The 13,247-nt window shown below is 35.5% G+C and overlaps 1 protein-coding gene across 1 annotated transcript; it reads left to right on the top strand.

Annotated features, from left to right (window-relative positions):
* Window positions 1–730: 730 nt before the first annotated feature.
* LOC140432134 (stomatin-like protein 2, mitochondrial) lies at window positions 731–6,848 on the top strand (the record flags this gene model as incomplete). The annotated part of the gene is made up of 2 exons (XM_072519972.1): window positions 731–1,084; window positions 5,848–6,848. Coding segments are annotated over 2 exons (546 nt in total), but the record flags the coding sequence as incomplete, so codon positions are not given.
* Between the last annotated feature and the right edge of the window lie 6,399 nt (window positions 6,849–13,247).

Genomic DNA, 13,247 nt, shown 5'->3' with positions numbered 1-13,247 from the left:
ACGCGCTATCTCAGAGTGTAATTTAGGTTTCTCCTCTTCGTCTTATTTCGCTGAGGCCGATGAGGTCCCATTTTATTTTTTTCAGCTTTTCCTCCAGTTCCATCATCCTCTGGCCTGATATAATAGTTCTAAGATTGTATGAATTAGTATTCGTTTGTCGCTCTTTATAGTAGCCTGATGTTTTCCAGGGATTGCTATGCTCTACCTTGATTGGGAATGTTGGAGCCGCCGTAGACTGAGGGTCGGTCAGTAGTTTCGTCTTTCATGGAAAATAACTTTTGGGATTTTAAGCCATTAAAACGTCGCTCTTAGCTAGTGCGTGTTGGCGAGTTGGTTTGGAAGTTTGAGGAGGAAAGGGGGGAGGTGAGAATGCTTTGGTTTTGAACATGGTTCCACCTGCTCTAGCTGCTTTATAATAATTTCTTTTTCTATATCTAACTCTTCGATATTAGAACCGGTTTGTGAAACATACATTTCATATGTTTATACGGTTCTTGGTCAGAATTGCATTCTTCAATTAATTGCCATAGTTCAACAGGTATACAGGGCTTACTAGTATATTAGTGAAACTAGGAGTCACTTAATTTTTAAATTATTTAAAATCAATTTCGTCCGTTAATGTGTTAAATCTGATTTTTGAATGTTTTGGTAGAATTTTTATAATGTATGTTTTTATGGAAACTAATATTGTATATTTAATGTAATACGTTTTAAGTATATTTTGTTTTAGGTAGAGGCTGAGAGAAAAAAGAGAGCAGCAATTTTAGAATCAGAGGGAGTAAGAGAAGCTGACATTAATGTTGCAGAAGGTAAAAGAAAAGCACGCATTCTTGCTTCGGAAGCTGAACGCCAGGAACAAATTAATAAAGCCGCTGGTGAAGCTGCAGCAATATTAGCAGTTGCCGAAGCACGGTCCGGAGGTTTAAAACTAGTTGCAGAAGCGTTACAGAAAGATTTAGGTCCTAATGCTGCCTCCTTAAGTATTGCTGAACAATATGTACATGCATTTAATAAATTAGCTAGAACGAATAATACCTTGATTTTACCAGCAAATACTGGAGATGTATCAAGTTTGGTTTCACAGGTTTGTATAGTGAATTTTATAATATTAGTTTGTATTAGTAACGTCTTAGAGCAGCGAAAAAGGCATCAGTTTGAATTATTGAACAACTATACTGATCCATTCATTGCAGGGTTATTTAATAATTATTTTCCAATTCTGTACCCTACGAATGTTTCAAAACTTCATAAACCTTCGAAATACGCATGCCGGAAAAAAATGAATCCTAAAAATATTAACTATTTTAATTTCATACTAAATTCAATATAAAGTATTAAAAACGACTGTTAGAAAAAAAAACAATAAATACTCCAACTATTTTACTAATACAAAAACTAGTTTGAAGCAAAACTCTATTTTGCTATGAGAACGCACTGCATACAGTTAAATGTTTTCAGTAATGTTGGATTTCAGTTTCGTTCGTACATTGACGTCACCAAATGAGTGAGTCAGGTTCATGAAGTTTTGTAAGAGCAATACATATTATGGATATACTTAGCCTCACCGCTTGAATCGCAAGATAGATCGCAATTTACTGTCGTGTAATACATTTCCGTAGACACCTAGTCTCAAAATTTCAGCAGAATTGGACTAATAGTTTTGTTTTGACCGTGTGTGGAAGTGGGCGTGTCCTCGGATTTTAGAAAAATAGAAAAACAGCAATATCGGTCCGTGATTCGATTCTTGATTTTGGAAGAGAAATCGCGTAGCGATATCAAAGAGTGCTTGGGTGCTGTGTACGATGACTCTTCTCATTCGATGGCGACCGTCAAAAATTTGTCTAACGAGTTTCAACGTGGTCGCTCGTCGGTTTTTATGATATAAAACCGAGGTGCCCCAAAAACAGCTACCAAGTATCCACAATTTCGTATTGGCAGACCACCGATTGAAAGTGAGTGACAGATGAAACAGTAGGTATCTCAAAAGACCGCGTGGGTCATATTCTGCATGAAATAAGTGCTTCGTTTGCTTACTCCGGACAAGTGCAACCGTGAGACCACTTCAGATCAGTGTTTGACGCACTTTAAGCACAACCCGAAGAAGTTTCTACGTCGTTTTGTGACCTTCAACGAAAAATCAATCCACTGGTACACACCAGAGACCAAGGAACAGTGGAAACAGCGGGCTTCACCCGGCGAACGTGTTCCGACGAAGGCGTTTTCTGAGATTGACAAGGTGTGATCTAAATCGACTACCTGGAGAAGGGTAAAACGGTCGCAGGGCTCTGCTATGTCGAATTATTGGGACGATTCGACTCCGAATTGCGGAAAAACGGCACTATTTGGCAAAGAAAAACGTGTTTTCACACCATGACAACGCATCGGCTCACATTTCGCTGTCGCCACGTCCAAATTGGGCTACGAACTGCTGCCCCATTCACCGTAGTCTCCAGATTTGGCCCCGTGCGACTTCTTTTTGTTTCCAAACTTAAAAAAGTCACTCACCGGGCAGAAATTTGAGTCGAATGAAGAGGTCGTAGCCACGGAGGCCTACTTTGCACACTTCGAGAAAACGTATTTTTCAGACGGGTTAAAGAAGTTGGAGCATCGCTAGGTCATATATATCGAGCTAAAATATATCGGACCGCCCTCGTATTATCTGCTTGGAACATTTGTGTCAACAGTTTTTCCATAGTTTTTCCCTATCTGATTTAACAACACCTTCCCAGCGGTGCTTGAAATAACTGAAGGAGTTTTGAAATTCAATTTTTGTAATGGCCTTCAGTACTATCGTCGCATTCGTTTGAATGCGACATAATCTTGTCTGTGTAATCGGTGCTTTTTCAGTGGCATTCAGCGCAGAGTGGTATGTTGAGACAAGAAACAAGTAGCCGCTTGTCAAAAAATGAGTCTGTTTTCTTCTCTAAACATCATGCAATCGTTATAGAACTTCAACCTATTTTTTTTTATTGATTTACTGATCTCTTGGAGCGTTATCAGACTGTACAATACCTACACAATGGTCTTTAGACGAGCTTTTTTCGGCCATGTGTCGGAATGGAATTTTCGACTTGGTAACTGAAGTATATGCCAATTTCGTTAGGCATGCTGAATGCTCGTCTACACAGAGCGTACTGGAATATTTTAGCGCAAAGTTATGAACGAATATAGGATACTTTTGGGGCACACTTTTTTTAAAGTGGAAGAACACGCAGACATATTTTACCAGAGAAATGGAAAAGTATTATACATTCTTCTCCATAGAATTCACCTTTTATCATAGGTGGGTTCTTCAATAAGTCTTCTAGAAAAAGGTAGCAAATCAAATTATTAAGGGCATTTTTTTTTCAACATGATCTCTTAGTCCAATACATTTTTCTAAATGCTCCTCCAGCGTTTTTAAGTCAACCAAAAACTAGGAATGTGAAACGTATCTGTTTAGGTGATGATCTCGTAGTTTGACGTGAAAAGCCAGTGAGGATCAAATTTCAATTCCTCAGTTTTAGCCGTTGAAACTACGCAGGTGTGAACGTGCGTATTTTCTCGATGAATGGCAATTTTGCAGTTGTTTCCCTTTTTCGAAGTAATCACTGTAAATGATTCTGCGTGCATACACAAAAACTATATTTCACCGAGAGTATCGATTCGTCCACAGTTATCTATCGACACCGAAACTCACCAACGAAAACACTAAAAGCATTTAATGAAAACGCAAAAACGATCCGGATCGTTACCCTAACCCGAAAGACCAAGTTTTCGAAATTATTAAGATCTGGGTCTTTTAAAATGGTCTTTTAGACTTAAACGGTCTCTATTTCTCAAGCTACATCACATTTTTATGGAAAGTATTCTTATGGCGTTGTTCCACTGAGATGGGATTATTTCATTTTTAAGACATAGATTAAATAAGTTTTAATCGACTGTAATAGTGTTTCTCCTCCAAGTTTTACGCCATCTTAGGTCGGGACTTTGTTCTTTTTGATTTCTCTTTTCGAGTTGCTGATTTTCTTCTTGAGGTATGCCCGGCATAAGCTCTCATCCTTGGTTGATTATTCTTCTTCGCTGATGCCATTGACTGTCCCGTATTTATTGACTATTTATATATAGTTCAATGTAGAAGTTTGCTGTTAGTTTTCAGCAGTCTTCCTCTATTTGTTGATTGAAAACCTTGGTTGTCTTTTAGTTTAAAATTCTCTCTTTCTGTTTGAGAGCTTTCTCAGCACCACCTTCACAATTTTATGCTCTTCTATAGCTTGTCTTATACTTTCTTATAGATTTTTTTAGATATTCTTTTGTTCAGTTGTTTTAGGTCTTCAGAGTTTCTGTCGTTCTGTTTTAGAATTTTTCTTCGTAAATATATATTTTTCGTATTTTCGGCGAGTCAACAGAAGATTTTCGTTTTTTGTTTGCAGTATTGTTTTTCCGCTTCTTTGGTGGCTTTAATTATGACAATATTTATAGTTTCAATATCAAGTTGGTTCATCGGACCATTTCATCTTTCCCTTTTCAAGACTATACCAAGCGTTACACTAACAATTCTGGGGCCACTTCCTATTGTGCAATTATTTAACACTGTTACGTTGGGGACTACTTCTTTTTTATTGGAAATATTTAAGTCTACTTAGTTTTTTGTTTGTCCGTCCGTGGCTTATCTAAGTCCATCTTCTCTCTTCGTTTCTGACTTCCAAATGGACCGATTACTTCCTCAACTTCATCCAGTCATTCTGATACTTTGGCGTTGAAGTCTCCTATGAGGAAAGTTATACTGCATCCAGTAACTGCAAGGGCTGCGTTGACGTCCTCGTAAAATTGTCCTATTTTTTCTTCACCAGTTGCAGATGTGGGTGCATATACTTGGATAAATTTCATTTTAAGTTTGGTGTTTAGACGGAGTATTAAGTATGCTACATGCTTGGAAATGCTTGCAATGCTTATATCTAGAGCATGTTTTTTATTATCAAGACACCTACACCACCTGTATGATACAGGTTATGTCCTAACTTGAGAGTAATGCATTCCTCACCTTGTTTTCTGATTTCGCTAATTTCGAGAATGTCCCAATTAAGTTTTTCTAATACTTCTTGGAGTTTTAGTAATTTCTATTCTCTCGATAGGCTCCTAAGGTTATATGAAACGATATTGAATTTTCGAGAGTATTTTCGTTTCTGTATTGATTTGTATGTCACGAGTTGTCTCCCTCAGAATCCTTGAGACAGACTGATATGTTATCAGTGTGAGATTCTGGGCATATCTCCTTACTCACCTTTTGGTAATTGCATTTTTAATGACGGGCCTGTTTGCACCTGGAAAATGGAGTGTAGGTGCCAAACCGTAGCTAGCGTAGAGGAGGGTTACTAATCCCTGAAGTGGCCTCTCTTCTAATAGGTTAGTAGAAGAGTACTACCAGCTACCGACTATCCTATATCTAGGAATTTATGGAAGGTAATCTTGAAAGTACAATTTAAAATCAACGCCATCTAGTGACCTTCAAAGACAGGGGCTACATTACTAGTGTATTGACTGATAGATTATGTATCAACCATCGATATACGAATGGATGCATTTCTCATATAATATTAGATTGACACTTGACTTATTTAGAATACATTACTTGCGTAGTGACTGATAGATGATGTATCAACCACCGTTATACGGAATGGAGCAATTTCTCATTTCCTCTTCTCTACAGTCCATGTCGATAAGATCAAAAGGTTGAAATACGTACGACACGGTGCCAACTTAGACGAGATGTAAATATTCCTGCAAGTACATATTAACTGTTTGTGTTGGTTATTAACTCATTGATTGTTGATTGTAGTCTTAGCATTAATTATTTTATAATTTCAGGCAATGAGTATATACTCTACCATTACGAAATCTCAAGAAATACCAAAAAAGCGGACACTGCCGTCAAATACTAGTCAAGCTGTTATAACAGCAGCTCCTGACGATGATTTAGCAGAATATTGTAGTGATGAAGAAGATAGAAAAGTACTTAAAGATAAACGTATATCCCCTGACGATCCGTTAAAAAAGTAAAATGAACAGCTATCTATATACTGCGTGTTTTTTATATCGTTTTTAAGTTTTTAATGGAAGTGTAGCCAATACTTCTGTATATACATACCTTTACTAGATAACGTGTAATATATTTTTTTATATATAACCAGGTAGCTATAAATAATTGTTGTGTAGATGTTTTAAGATTTCCCAAAGTATTGTAAAGGATCCCGCTTTAGTAGATTCATTTTCTCAACAAATTCAACAGGAAGCATGGGTACTATTATATGTGACAACTGGCACGTAGTATTATATGGTTATTTATTTCTTCATTATCCTATTTTTGATTAGTTCAAACAAATAGTTGTTCTGTTCCCTATTTATTGCTGTTCTACACATGTTCATTTTCTTACATTTTTTAGACAAGCGTATTTTTTCGCCATAGTCCTATCTCCATATCCATATTTCTATCCATCGTAAGAGATAATGTTGGCTTGATAGCTCAGTTAATTTATCGGACTCACTTCGAAGTAAGTATCTAACTAGTTTCGTGTTTATGGATTCTGGCTAAGCAGAGTACTACTTCAAACGCAATAGTATAAAATCTAAAGAATCTGTAAGTTAGTCGAGCCGGCCGATGGATAAGTAACCTTTAAGATGCTAGAAAACCAGAAATTGCATAAACATATAGCGTAATAGTCTGGACCTTTTTCTTAGATACCTATATGCTTGGTTTAGTTCTTTTTTCGCTGTGGCTGGGTCCACGCTAACTTGTACGAAAATCAAAGAGTTAGATACACACGAACGAAACGTCATCAAGCCAGTGACGTCATTATTTAGCGTCCGCTGTGACTAGTTTTAGTACACGCTAATTTTCCGATTTTTTGGTGTGTTTAGTGGTCGTCTGATAGACAAATATTTGTGACTAAGGGAAGAACTTAATTGTAATAAATCAACATGTATATAAAATATATATTCAGGTTAGCAAAATATACATTACAGCTGGACGATTCATTATGTAAGTTCTAAAACATACATAAAATACACATTTAACAAGGGTGTGCCGAAGATTAAAAAACAATTAGGTATATCGCTTAAATGCACAGAGTACGAAATCAACAATAATAAAATTATTATGTAATTTTTAAGCTTTTCCACGTCTTCTTACCGTACTACTATGAACACAAATATATTGAACTTCGTAATATTTAAGGTCTTCCTTTAATTTACGCTTTAAAATCTTTTCTGCCATCTCAATATTTCTGCTAGGTGGCCTCAGTAGCGCAACTAGAATTTGCCTCTGAGGGGGGGGTTTGGTCACCAATTTTTTTTTATGGTGTTACCTCCATTTTGAGTCCTTAAAATGTGTAAGTAACAGTGTCGGAATAGGGTCCTGGGGGGGGGGGGGGGGGTTAACCCCCCAACCCCCCCCCCTCGGTGCGCACAAAATTTTTGTTTCTTATCTTTTTAATATAGTTTTAAAATGTTGTTAAACTCATTAAAAGAATTGAATAATTGTCTACACTCCATAATAAATTCCAACAAACACTAAACAAATAAAAAAATAAGAAAACTCTTTACTAATCAATATTGTAAAGTGTAAACACAACGCGATTAAACAATACACATATCTAACCTCACTCTGCCGCTCACTGTGTGACTGTACTTAGCACAGCAGACACACGGCACAAGTTAGTGTGTACCAAAAATACAATCGCAGCGCACGCTAAATAATGACGTCACTGGCTTGATGACATTTCGTTTGCGTGTATTTAGCTTTTTTTAATTGCGTACAAGTTAGAGTGTACCTAGACACAGCGTTCTTTTTTTGCAGTTTTATAGTTCTTAGCAGTTCTTTATCTCTATGACTATAATCAATGATACTTAAATTTTTTAGTCGCTTACCCATTATTTACGTAGGTCCTTTGGTATTCTTTATTCACTCAATCTGAATTTTCTTTCTCATATTTCCACTTTCACAATTAAAAAGTACAAATACACATTATTCATTTTCGTTAGCATTTTAAACTAGATCAAATTAATTTAGTGATATGTATATTAAGAGATTTGCTGCATTTCCAAATAACAATAAGGTAAAATAAGAACTGAAATTATTAATTGGTTGAAAATGATTTACTTTCTCAAATGTTCGCAACTCTTCCATATATATTTATGGTTTATTGCAGTGTACATATTTTTTTAGTAAATAAAATAATGTTTGCTGATTTTGTTTTAATTATTTCTCTAAAAAAAGTCGTTTTTTGAAGTTTAGAGGGATATAAGCTGTAATAAACTTTTTAAAATTACAATTTTTCAGTTTTTTGGTTTAAATCTGGGAGCGTTAAAAACACTACAAAGTGTAAACAGTAGATTAACTACTAGGATTTAATGAACCACAATTTTTCCACAGATCCATAATAAGGTGCCTTTCATAGCGACTTTGATAAAATTCAAAACGGGTAACAGGAGTTAAAGTACAATGACCGTTAAGGTCGCGGTATATACTGCACGTATAGTTTCGGGCACGTAGCGTTTCCACTCCAGCAATTCGATGCGCGTTCACATTTTCATACATAGAACGTTTCAGTTTGATGCGGTAAAGATGTGTTCTCGCTTTTCGCGACAAAAATTATGTGCAATTGCGCTTCTACTTGATGATGAATAAAGAAAAACTGTAATAAAAAAAAGGTTTGGAGTACATCCAATGCTAAGAGAAAGGAAAAAGAAAGGTGAATACTGGACTTTATACAAAGAATTAATTGATGACGATGAAAAATATTACGGATATTTTAGAATGAATAGAGTTCAGTTTGAATATATTTTAAATTTAATTACACCTTTAGTTAAAAAACAAAATACTACATTTAAAGAAGCCATAACACCTAAAGAAAAATTAGCTGTGTGTTTAAGGTAAGTTAAAAAGTTTCTATAAACAAAATTACTCATTTATTTATAATCATAATATATCATCATAACGAATACTACTTAAAAAATTTATAGTAGCAACGTAAATTTTTATATACAGGGTGTCAGAAAAGTAGCGGAACAGTCGAATATTTCGACAAATCGGATCGAAAAACTGAAAAATAAGTTTTTCAATCATTTTCAAAAACATATCGAATGAGACCAAAAACGACTCCACACTCCACCCCCTAGAGGTGAGGCGGGGACTACCTTTATGAAAAAATAAGTAACATTTATTGGAAACATTTTTTAGAATTGTTGATAAATGGCGCTATAATCGGAACAAATACAATTAATACAAATAAAAAAAAAAAAAAAAATACAAAAATCAACAATTCTAAAAAATATTTCAAATAAATGTTATTTAATCTTTCATAAGGAATCCAAAACTGCAATGATGGCATTGGCATAGAAACGTTAGAAGTCTTTGTTGATGTTGAACATTCCGATGTCTGAGGTGAGTACATTGGTGTAATTGGCCCTGAATTTTTATTGTTAGGCTGATCATTATAGGCAGGATAGTTACCCGGATAGATGTATGGATTTCTCATCGCAGGTGGATTAGGATGAGTAATAGATTGTAGTTCTATCTCCCCGACAATTGAAGAAACTCTTGCTTTTGCCAGTGCTCTGTAATATGGCGGCATCTTTTTTACAGTTTGGGCCAAACCATAAAAAAGCGCTTCAACTTCGTCTTTTTCTTCGGATTTTAGGAGATAATCCATAACCACAGATTCAGCAGTACGTTCATTCAATTGCGGAGTTTCAAATACAGTTCTTTTTGGGGCTTGTTTTTCGTAGAACACCTCAACATTTAAAGATTCTTCTTCAGTCTCTACTATCTCTGAGTCGGCCTCAGCTTCAGCTTGTGACTCTTTTTGTTCGGGCATTTCGATTGTCGAAATGGTAGACCTATCTTGAAGGAAAGAAAGAAGGAAGTTCATTTCTTCTTCAAACTTCCATTTTTTAATTATAATTGCGGCCTGACCACTCTTTGTTTTTCGCTGTCGCCTAAACACATCTCTAAGGGAATTCCATTGCTTTTTACAATCCTTAGCTGAAAAAAAAAACATTAATTAACAATAAAATTTTATTTTAGGTTCCTAGCTACTGGGGATTCGTTTAAAACAATTTCATATAGTTTTCGACTCGGACAGTCCACTGTCAAGTCAATCGTTATGGATGTTACAAATGCAATTATTTTGACTATGAAATCAGAATGTATTCCTGTCCCTGATCCTCACAAGTGGCAAGAAATAGCTCAAGAGTTTTGGGAATTGTGGAATTTCCCTAATTGCATTGGGGCAATCGATGAGAAACATGTTCAAATAATTGCTCCAGCAAATAGTGGTTCATTATTTTTTAATTATAAGAAAACTTTTTTCATAAACCTAATGGCTTTCGTGGATGCTAGGTATAAGTTCATTGCTGTCGACATAGGCAGCTATGGCAAGAATAGTGACAGAGGCATTTTTCATAATTCCTATTAAAAAAAATATTTAGAAAATGAAATTAAGTTAGAGGATAAACCTTTACCAGGAATGAAATTGAAGATGCCACATGTTATTGTAGATGATGAGGCTTTCCCCTTAAAGCCCTACTTAATGAGGCCAAATCCTACAGTTCAATGTGATGACATAGAAAAACAACAATTCAATTACCGATCATCAAGAGCTAGGAGGGTGGTAGAAAATGTCTTTGGAATCGTATCTCAAAGATTTCGAATTTATAATAGAAGAATCCAATTGAAACCAGAATTTGTAGACAAGGTGGTATTACTAACTACGTGCATATTACATAATTTTATTGGGGCCCATTCAGAACATTAAATAGTTAATAAATTTTATTAACTAATGACAAAAAAAATGACGAGGAATTTACTAGTCTGCCTAGTCAGGGTGGAAATAATTCATTATTAGCATTCACAGTAAGGGACAACTTTACAACATTTTTTCAATCTGCTGCTGGAAAACTTGACTGGCAACAATAATTTCTATGTATTTCGTGTAATTAATACATTTTAGACGGATTAAATATTTGTGGGATTATTTGATACCTACTTACCATTTTGTCCTAATTTGCGTGCGATTTCCCCCCAAATATTTTCTTTTTTATTTGCATCATGATAGCATTTATGATTGTAATTATATAAAATTTCTTCACCGCGTACGAGTTCAATTAATTTTTCGAAATCCATTTTAACACAAAGAATGTCACAAAGCAATAAAACACATGCATAAATGACAAAATAGCCTCGAAAATTATTTTTTCAAATACTCTGTCTCAAAATAAACAACCAGGGGAAAACGACGGACATCTAATTCACATTATCCTTACCAACCGGTTACGACTCGTTACGTAGCCGTCGGCATCAGTAAAATATTGTTTTCAAATATACTGAACGGAAACGTTAAGTGTCTGAAACGCTATGTTCCGGACAGTGAGCGTTGTTCATATTTAAAACCATTTAAATTATATTTTTCGGAAACTAAACGCTATGTGCTGGAAACGCGAGGCACGATAATATGCCACGACCTTTAGGATCTAGCATACCCGATCACGCCAATTCCATAAGAAGCTACCGCTATCATCAGCATCCAACATTCCAACACTAATTACGACGTACTGGAACAGCAAATTCAGCATTTCAATTTACTCTGAAAAGGACATCGCAAAACCACGGTAATTCAGTCTGATTATTATATTTTAAAAGCATTGTTATGGATGCGAAACCTGGCAACTGAATAAGAGAACGGAACTAAAACTCCTTGTTCTGGAAATTAATGCACGTAACAAATGAAAGAATAAGACATCATGGAGAGAACAACCACCATCATAGAAGAAATACAGCAAAAACAGCTTATTTGTTACGGACAAATGGAGACTGGAAACCGAAAGACCCAAGACGCTATAAACCGGACATTATACATATTATATTTTTGAAGTATATCTAAAATCTTTGCCAATGTTAATAAAAGTTTTTTGTGAAAGATGAATGTTGATGATGAGTTAAACGAACATTCATTCATAACTGGCGCACACCAGTAGATAGTGGAAGAGTCTTTGAAGATTCTCGTTACTGTTAAGTGTTTGTCCGTTATTCCAAGAAAAGGGCATAGGGAAACCAGTCAAAGTCTTCAAAATCGAGGAAATGCATATCAGCATCGTCTTTATCTTGCAAGCGAATTTTATTTACTTATAATTAATTATAAGATTTTTTATTTGAAAAAGATTAAGTGATGGATTCGACCATTACTTGATGGAAATTCATTTTATACAACAATAAAAACACTGAAGACTTTTGTTAGGAAAACTTCCACAAAATTTATTATATCTTATCACTACAGCTGTTTCGGTAGAGTGCCTTTCCCAACTTAAAAGTTTTCAGTGTTTTTATTGTTATATTGAAAAATATTTTTTATGTCAGACTTTAAGAGTATCTCTTATAGAAAATTATATAAATATATAATTTTGAAACTAACACGCTTCAGGTCGTCAGTCCATCTAGTTGGTGGGCGTCCTCTGCTCCGTATCGCTTCTTGCCTTGGTGTCCACTCTAAAATACGTTTTGTCCATCAGTTGTCTGATAATCTGGCGACGTGTCCTGTCCAATTCCATTTTAACGACGCGATTTTTTCGATAGCCTCTGTTGTTTTTGTTCTAAGACATATTTCTTCGTTTGGGATTCGGTCTCTCAGAGAGACACCCAACATCTGGCGCTCCATAGCCATCTGAGTCACACGAATCTTATTAACTACCTTTTTTGTGAGTGTTGTTTCCGCTCCATAGAGTACAGGTAACACACATTGGTCAAAGATTTTCCTTTCGAGGCATATGGGTAGATCCGATTTAAATAGGAGTACATACTTTAATTTACCAAACGCTGCCCGGGCTAATTCTATGCGACATGTCTGATTATCTCTGCTCACCCGAATTTCATGTCCTAGGTACTTATACGACGTAGTCTGCACAATATCCCTTCCATCAACAGCAATATTTCGATTTAGCACCAGATTAGTCCTTATTTGTGTCTTGTTCATATTAATCTTTAGTCTTGTTTCTTGTTCAGATAGTCTTACGCTAGCTGTGGCATTTTGGTAGATATATTTAATTATGTTAGTGCAGCGATGGTCTATTCGGCATTCTGTCAATGCTTTTAAAATTTTCTGATGGCTTATGGTATCGAATGCTTTCTCGTAGTCGACAAATATCAGTGCCAATGGTTTGTTGTATTCTGCAGACTTCTCTATCAGGTTCTTTATCACCAGTAAGTGGTCTTTAGT

The sequence above is a fragment of the Diabrotica undecimpunctata genome, unplaced genomic scaffold (genome assembly GCF_040954645.1).
Source record: "Diabrotica undecimpunctata isolate CICGRU unplaced genomic scaffold, icDiaUnde3 ctg00002947.1, whole genome shotgun sequence".
Lineage (NCBI taxonomy): Eukaryota > Metazoa > Arthropoda > Insecta > Coleoptera > Chrysomelidae > Diabrotica > Diabrotica undecimpunctata.
The sequence above is the reverse complement of the archived record's forward strand: the minus strand, read 5'-3'. Positions and strand labels throughout refer to the sequence as shown.